The 8,059-nt window shown below is 39.3% G+C and overlaps 1 protein-coding gene across 3 annotated transcripts in view; it reads right to left on the bottom strand.

Annotated features, from left to right (window-relative positions):
- LOC107704982 (serine/threonine-protein kinase 40) overlaps window positions 1-8,059 on the bottom strand; it is a 25,905-nt gene that overhangs the window by 3,878 nt on the left and 13,968 nt on the right. The window contains exons 11-12 of one of the 3 annotated variants that reach the window (XR_001636027.1): window positions 7,755-8,045; window positions 1,462-1,793 (exon numbers count right to left, since the gene is read on the bottom strand). Coding sequence is in view for 1 of the 3 variants with exons in the window: in XM_016508092.1 (XP_016363578.1) it covers window positions 7,827-8,045 (219 nt within the window). In the remaining 2 variants the exon portion in view is untranslated. Of the gene's footprint in view, window positions 1-1,461; window positions 1,794-4,496; window positions 8,046-8,059 lie in introns of those variants that run through there. The other 2 variants (XR_001636028.1, XM_016508092.1) reach the window with 2 other exon arrangements.

The following is an 8,059-nucleotide window of genomic DNA, read 5'->3' on the forward strand; positions in this document are numbered from 1 at the left end:
TGTTATGCTGCGTTCAAGTCCTCCTGGGACGTTCGTACTTACGAGTTGACAAGTCGTAATTACGACGTCAGGTGCATTCAAGTCAGTTTAGTCGGCACAAGATGGCGGTGTACCTTCTTTTAATAAATTACAAGAAAATACAACAGGGTCTGTTAACTCTGCTTATAGAAAATGAAGAGCAAAGAATTCGCATCAGGTGTGTTTTTCACCTATAGGTGCAAAAATTATAGCATTTTTTAACTTGGATTTCATTAACTAGCTGCGTAACAAGAACATGACCAATTTAAGTTTATAGGACAACTAAACTATCAATTTCAACAAAAATTTACCGTCAACTACAGACCATCCATCGATTCCGCCATGTTTCTCATTGACACGCCCCCAACTCGGAAACTCGGGGCTTAAAGAAAATTTCGAGTTTCCCACTCGTAATAACGACTTCGTGGTGGCGTTCATGTGCGTTCAACTCGTAAATACGATCTATCCGACATGACCTGAACGCACCAGCAGACCAGAGGCCATTTTTTTTAAATGTATGTCAATGGAGGAGAGGCTTCACTACACTGAATAAACAGCTTTTTAGAGGAAACGGCTTATTTAATGAATAGACAGCCTATTGGCTAATCTTCAACATGTGTTACACTAAACAATACTTTTGGATTGAACTATTTTTAGAGTTTACCATGAAAATAATGCAGTTTTATAAGAGAAGTCACTGACTTTTTGCGACAGGTGGGATTCAGCTTACGGCACTTCTCATTCATTCCTATGGTATCCGTAAACGACAACTGAGTGTCGCACAACACTGACTGAAATTCAATGACATCAAGGCTGTAATGTGATTGGTTATTAATTAAAGGTGCTGTATGTAGGATTGACACCGAGTGGTTGAACTAGGTATTGCAGTCAAAATTAAAAATATTGGAGATGTTTTTTTTCACCCGGCCCCTCTTCCTCAGACTTGATACACACGCAGATTGCCAGATTGACAACACCAACAGGAACGAGCGCACTTGACGATGAAAGAAATGAAATATGCTCTGTTTTCCGCCAACTGCCAACCCGGGGTGAGGAAATACAATTGGGTAAACTGGCAGTGGGTAGGTTTCACAAACTAAAACAGAGACCACATTCCGGCCCGGAACGCACATTTTCAAAGGAGAATAACTTACTGTAGCATTGTTTTTCAGATAAACAAGTATGTTTACTTAGCATGTTTCTTAAATATCTGCAAACATGGTATTTTTATACTATAGTAGAGTCAAAAACTTACATACAGCACCTTTAAGGGACACGTGATCCAAGTTAGCCGTTACGCTTTCTCCAATAGTAAGTAATACAGACCCTCTCATCTCCTTATAGATAATCTCTAGTACAACTATCGATTGTAATTACGACATCGATATATTTACGACTGTGAATTCCAACAGTAGGGGGCTCCAAAGTCGCAAAAATACACAAAACTACATTGAGTTGCTGTAATTTTTGAATTTAATACAGAAACAAACCTGTAAGAAACTTGGGGGCCATGAGGCTCTGCCAAATACAGGCTTAGTTTTTGCAGGGTGGCAGATCAGTGTCAAGTCTTTTGGGAAAGCAGCGAGAGCGGTCGTATCTCATGTGCTCAAGGTCAAGGATACAAAGGCCTCTGAGACGGACACACAGCAGGTTACTCAGCATGTCCTCCACTACAGCAGAAGGCTTTAATTGACAGAGTCTGGATCTCATCCAGCGGATAATGGAATCAATGGGGCTCTCGGGTCAGATGGAGGATACTGCTCCAGAATGGGGTACTGAGGGGAAAAAAAAGAGACAAGAATGGAATGGACAACAAAGATTTCAAATTACAGCTTGGCGACCTTCCTGATTCAACAGAGGAAGAAAACTATTACTTGAGGGAAATGTTCTCGTTTACACTTCAAAATTGGGGATTAGGGACTGTGAGTGAATACTGTGTATCATCATGTCATCATATGCGATTCACTGGGTACAAAAATGGTTGATAGAAATCAATAAGGCCTTCAGACGTCAGACTTCACCCGAGAGACAACACACATGTTCTGCTGTCGCCGAGACAGACTTGGAATATTCAGGGAGTTACACAACACAAAACTCCACTGCTGCTCAGAGGGGGAAACAAATGTATCCTGTCATGAATCCCCGGCATCCTGTCAAAGCCAAAGCTACGTGTTCAAGAGGAATGAATGAGCATGTGATAGACCAAATAGAGAGTTCACCCAAAAATAAATTACATCATGTACTCACCCTTACATTGTACATTTCTCACGTGGCGCTTACAGTGAAAGCTGACAGTCAGGCATCAACAGTGTTTTTTTTTTAACTAGAAATTTACTAAAAAAGCTCCCATATCAGAATTTTTTTTTGTTTGTTTTTTGTGACAGTGGACTCCTTAGCACACTGGTATACAGAAAGGCGGTGCAGGTGGATTCTGTCTTTGCATAACATATTTTAGATAAGTTAGAGGGGAAAATGGGATTCAGTCATTTCTTGAGAACTCCTCTAAATTCATTCTTTCTTCAGTAATAACCTCCTTGCAACTTGAAAAATCAGCTGCGTTTATGGCAATACTAAAGTATCTTAACCTATCTGTCTAGGTAAGATAACTTACATGGAGCAGTTTTCATAACAGACAAAGAGATAAAACAATTATGTAAGAGAAGCAAGCCTATATATATATATATATATATATAGAATGTAACAAAAATAAATGTAACCAAATATAATTAAATTAAAATGTAATTTAATTAGGTTACATTTGTTTTTTATTAATTTTCAATGCTTTTAATGCAATATATGTATATGTGTAGTTTTAAATATATATTCCATCCATATAGTTTACATTTGTATTTGTATGTATATATAGAGAGAGAAAGAGAGAGTTTAACACATCATTTAAAAAATTGTTTAAAAACTAAATGTAAACAAGTAAAAATAATAGGATTATATTCAAATAAATTAAAACATTTAAATGTAACCAGATCAAATAAAATGTGAGCCACTGCCAGCTGAGTTTCATAAGACTAGAACGGAATTATCATAAGACTGGAAACTTTCATCTCTGCAGTACACAACAGCTTCACAACCCACACCAAAGCATTCACTAAAAATGTCTCCAATTTAACCCCAGTGTTTGAGTTAGCCAGCACTGTTTTCTGTCTTTAATGTGAGCATTGCTGCGAGGCGTAGTGGTTCACACATTTAATGGTGATTTTGAGTCGTAAAACTAGTGCTGAACCCCAGGGGAGCAGTAACATCATTTATCAAACACTTCAAATTTGCTACATTAACCCCAGGCAGTCTGAGCCATTAAAACAGTCTTATAAAAGAGCAGGACTAAAAATATTGCATTCTGAGGATGTATTTACAGGAAATCAGATCATCAATAATAAAGGATGTCCAAAATGTGCTCTGGAAATCTTGCATGTAAACTCCCATGTGTTGTTTTGAGCACACTATAGGGACAGGCACAGTGAAATGAAAACAAACAGCTAAGGAATTTGCTTTGCGAGCACAGTTTTGTTCAACAGCTCATATGGATGCCTTGTGTGCATCATGTGAATGTTTTTTCTGGTCAAAATTGCTCAACGATAGAGGACTTATGGGTTGAATATGTTAAAGGAGTGATTCCGGTCAAAATATGCTTTCAACTGATAAGTGGCTTGTAAACTATTAGGCTAAAGTTGGTTTTCCAACTCTCGGGAGATGTATTTGAATGTGTTGGACTTACAATAGAGTGATTCCTTTCAAAATATGCTTTCAACAAATAAGTGGCTTGTAAACTATTAGGCTGAAGTTGGTTTTACAACTCTTGGGAGATGTACTTTAATGTGTTGGACTTTCAATGTTTGCTTCAAACTAGTCCTATGTGTCCAGGTCTTGATTAATAAGGTTTGGTTCACATTGAAGCTTATTCTGGCAAATGAAACTGGCAGACATCTCATTTCAGGAGAGAAAGGTGAATAATGACCAGCAACCTTCGAGTTCAAACATCTACACAGACATTCAGATGATTAATGAGCACAAATACACAAAGTGCTAGAGTAAACGTCTTCTGTAAAAGGTGAATTGTAGATACTTGATGAGAAACTGATGAAAAGAGCTTTCAAGTCAATAAATACGAGTCTTTTTAACTAAAAAGTTGTATAGCTTAAGGGTTAATCAGGATGGTATTACAACAAAACTTTGTTCTCTAAATATCACATCATCCAAACAGATCCATTTAATTCAGACTGAGATGAGATCAAATTTGTCTGGGCATCTCTGCAAAAAGTCTTGCATGTCATTCCATAGGTCTACCACAAGAAGGCAGCACTGCACCTAAAATGCAGTTATGAGCGTTTTGTTCTCAAAAACATACTGAAAACTTCACCCAAAATAAAGGACTATTAAGAATTAAAATAATTTTTCAAACAGAGCTTATTTGAATGAAACAAAGTATTATACTGATGTCATCAAAGAGATGCATTGTTTAAAAAAAAAAGTGCTGTTAAATACTGGATTTAAAGGCAAAATTAAATTTTAAAAATCTTTTACACTTCAAATCATACAAAGAGACAAAAAAGTTTATTGCTGACATGCATGTAGAGATTTGACGAAGTACAAAAATATGTCTTTTATACAAATTAGTTTTTCCTCTGTACAATTACCCAGTTTTTTTTCTTTGATACCATTCTAACCAAGCAGCTTATGACATCAAACGTTCAGGCTTTTGACCAGTTTCATCATGTTTCGTTTTACACCAGATTTAGATTTTCCAGTTTTAGTAAAAGATGCAAAAAAAGTAACAATTCTAAAGAGAAATCTCCCAATTGATGAAACATCTGCACAAAGTGGCCTAAAAAGAAAAGAAAATCAAAGTTAAACTTAATGTTCAGTATCTTCCCTTGCAGTGTCTTTGTGTTTTTTGGAGTATTCATCATTTGCAATACACCCACATCCACTACAATTTCTGCTGCATCTTGGACACGTCTTGCTAATTAGAATCATGCACTAATTGCTTCAAATTTGTATACAGAGCTCAAAAAACGTACACTTCTCATGCTGCAGACAGAATTTTGGACATCACAAAACTGTCTATGCAAGGGGGACGGGGGAGTTTGCAGTCACTTGCGTAGGGGGCATATTAAACAGAAATATTTACTAATTTCTCTCATCTAGATTTTGGGTACAGACTACACAACCACATCAACAGCAGCCATATTGCAACTGTACAAATTTGCTATAATGGCTTTTGTGAGAACTCTACGTAGACCTAGGATATAGCCTTGAGGCACTCCTTTTTGAATATAAGGAAAGGACTTTGATTTGCTCACAAAAAAAGTCCCTCTCCATCAAGTCACGCATATTATCCACTACAATACTGCTTTACAACCAAATATATTCACATTGAGGTTGGAAAAACTAATGCTTTCAATGGTGGCTTGTGTGGAAACATTGGTGCGATTCTTCAGAATAATAATACCCTGCACTGGGTTTTGCACTATTGACGCCTATCCGCCATCACGATGTCTTTCACACTGGCCAGAGTGCTGTATCATTCTATCTCGCAAGATAAACTCTACATCGATTCTACATGTCATGCTAATGTGCACGATAATTTAGTTGACTTAAAATAGAGCTATGCAAAGTCAGTCACCTAATTAGTGTAGCTTAATATACTGACAGGATTGTTGCAATAATTATTCAAGAATTAAAAAAAAAAAAAAAAAGGAGGAAAGAGAGACAATAAAACAAAACCTTCACTGAAGATAGAAGGAAAAAACATGAGAGATCACAGCAATGCTTTTGAGTGATACATGATCTCTACATTTACCATGGCAGATGAATTAAAAACAGCAAATAAATTAAAAGGAAAACAGAAAGGTACGGATATACTACCAGGCTGTATGTCTTCAAAAGAAGAAATTAAAGTGGAGATTAAAAGGACAAGCCAAGCTGCTAGTCATGAGCTCAGAGATCTACAGTACTGAATGACCTTTTCATTTAATGACATGAGTGGAGCCAGACATAAAGGCATTGCAAACTAAGCCACAGGTCCACAGGTCGATGCAAGCCAACCGCCTAGTATACTAATATATATTCTAGCATCAGAAGTACATATTCACTGCTCACGGTTGAGTTGAAAACCTGTTGATAACCTAAGGCAAGATATCCCACAGTTATGCTTTATACACATGGGTTAGCTTAAAACAGGACTGAAAAAAGTCAAATGACATTAAGAATCTGTTTCCTTGCAATATTCTCACACAAGAAACATGGAGGAGTGGGTTTCATGGCATTTCCTTCCTCATGATCATGAAGCAGTTAATAACCATACATGGAAATGAGCAGTAGGTAAGAGAATAAAAAGAAAAACAAAAAGAAACAATCCCCTATGCAATGGGTTTCTTTGTATCACTGTGGCCAGAAACGTTCCCTAGCGGCCAATCCTCGATCCCTGAGCTGCAGCTGAAATCTGTGTGAGGAACGAAAGCACCGGAGATACAGGACATGGCAGAAGATGCACTTTGATGGCTTGGCATGCTATCAGAGGGTGAGCGTTCTAGACGGAGGGACACAAAAGGAAAGGAGGGCTTCAGGGCTGTGCTTACAGGGCTTATCTTGGCTTAGACTTCCGTATGACTGCCGGCTCAGCCGCCCTGCTTCCTGACAGATTCATCCCATCACCAGCTGTACCGTACCTCGTCTTTTTCCAAGCACAGCCCTGCGATGAGTCCCTGTGTGACACGCACCGAAATCCACAAAAGTACCACCTAGCTCAGCTCTCGAGAGTCCGTTGTAGTGGACTATTACATGATTAAAAGTAAATTTCCATTTGGTCGAATGCACAGGAACTGGTGGTCTTGCACTTTCTGCTGCCTTCTGATTGGACAAAAGCGAGAGGGGAGAATAACGTACCATATTGGCCGGTTTGGATGCCAAGTTATGCTTTTGGTTGTATGCATCCAGACACAGATGCTAGCTGCCAACAGAAACCCATTCAAATAGAGGAAGGAGAAACATGCGCTGCTATGATTTCAGTAATATGAGGTTTTTAGCTTTTTAACTTGTGAAACTTAACATCTTCAATGGAAATAAAGAGAATAATCTAACTTAAGATGCTACTGTTTTAGTAGGAGAGGAGGGGGGAAGCTTATTTAGATTGTGAGGAAAAACCAATCACTGGTTTTGACACAGAATAGTTACACAACCACAATGCTAATGATCTTGAGCCTGTGCTTGTCTCTCCTCAACATAATGAGTCCTGCTTTCATAAGAACGGAGAGCGTTGTTAAAAACTAACTAAGAAAGGAGGAAATAGAGAGATAGAAAAAATGGTAAGAGGTAGATTTGCAGTCATAGATACAGATGGGAGCGGAACAGATGAACTGGTTGAGGGGAACAGAACAAAAGGGTTGATCATGTGATCCGAGGCGCTCCTGTAGAAAGTGCTGGGGGAGAGGCGGATGGAAAAAGGGTAGTTGTGTGATCTGCTACATGATTCTGTTGGGGTATTGCTGAAAGTGTGTGTGTGTGTGTGTGTGTGTGTGTGTGTGTGTGTGAGATTTGGGCAAGGATTGGCATGGTGGATGTGGTGTTGGTGGTCAGAATCTCATTAGACCTGTGTCCAGAGTCTGTGTCCTGGGCCGATGAATGGAACAACGGAGTGCTGAGCTGTTCCTTGGCCCAAGTTTGTGTCTGCCAGACTCACGCTGCATGCTCACAAACACACACACTCTCACACGCAAACGTACATAAAAGAGTGCGCCCAGTTCCGTGGCTCGCTCTCCTCCTGGTGACCCCCGTCTGCGGGCAGAATGACGGTGCTAATTCCGGAGGAAGCGCTGGGCCAGTATTGCGGCATCCAGAGGGCTGATGGGTTGAGCGTCGTGGCCAAGGCGCCTCACTGGAGGCACGTTACCGAAATGCCTCTTGCTGAGGAAGTTCTTGGTCTCGTGGATAGTGTTTTTCTCTTCCGCCAACAAGAGCTGTTGCCTCATGTAGTTCTCAAATTCGTACTGAGACGACTCCTCTGTCACTTTCGCCTGGGGGGGGGGGG

The sequence above is a fragment of the Sinocyclocheilus anshuiensis genome, unplaced genomic scaffold (assembly GCF_001515605.1).
Source record: "Sinocyclocheilus anshuiensis isolate Anshui unplaced genomic scaffold, SAMN03320099.WGS_v1.1 scaffold702, whole genome shotgun sequence".
Taxonomy (NCBI): Eukaryota; Metazoa; Chordata; class Actinopteri; order Cypriniformes; family Cyprinidae; genus Sinocyclocheilus; species Sinocyclocheilus anshuiensis.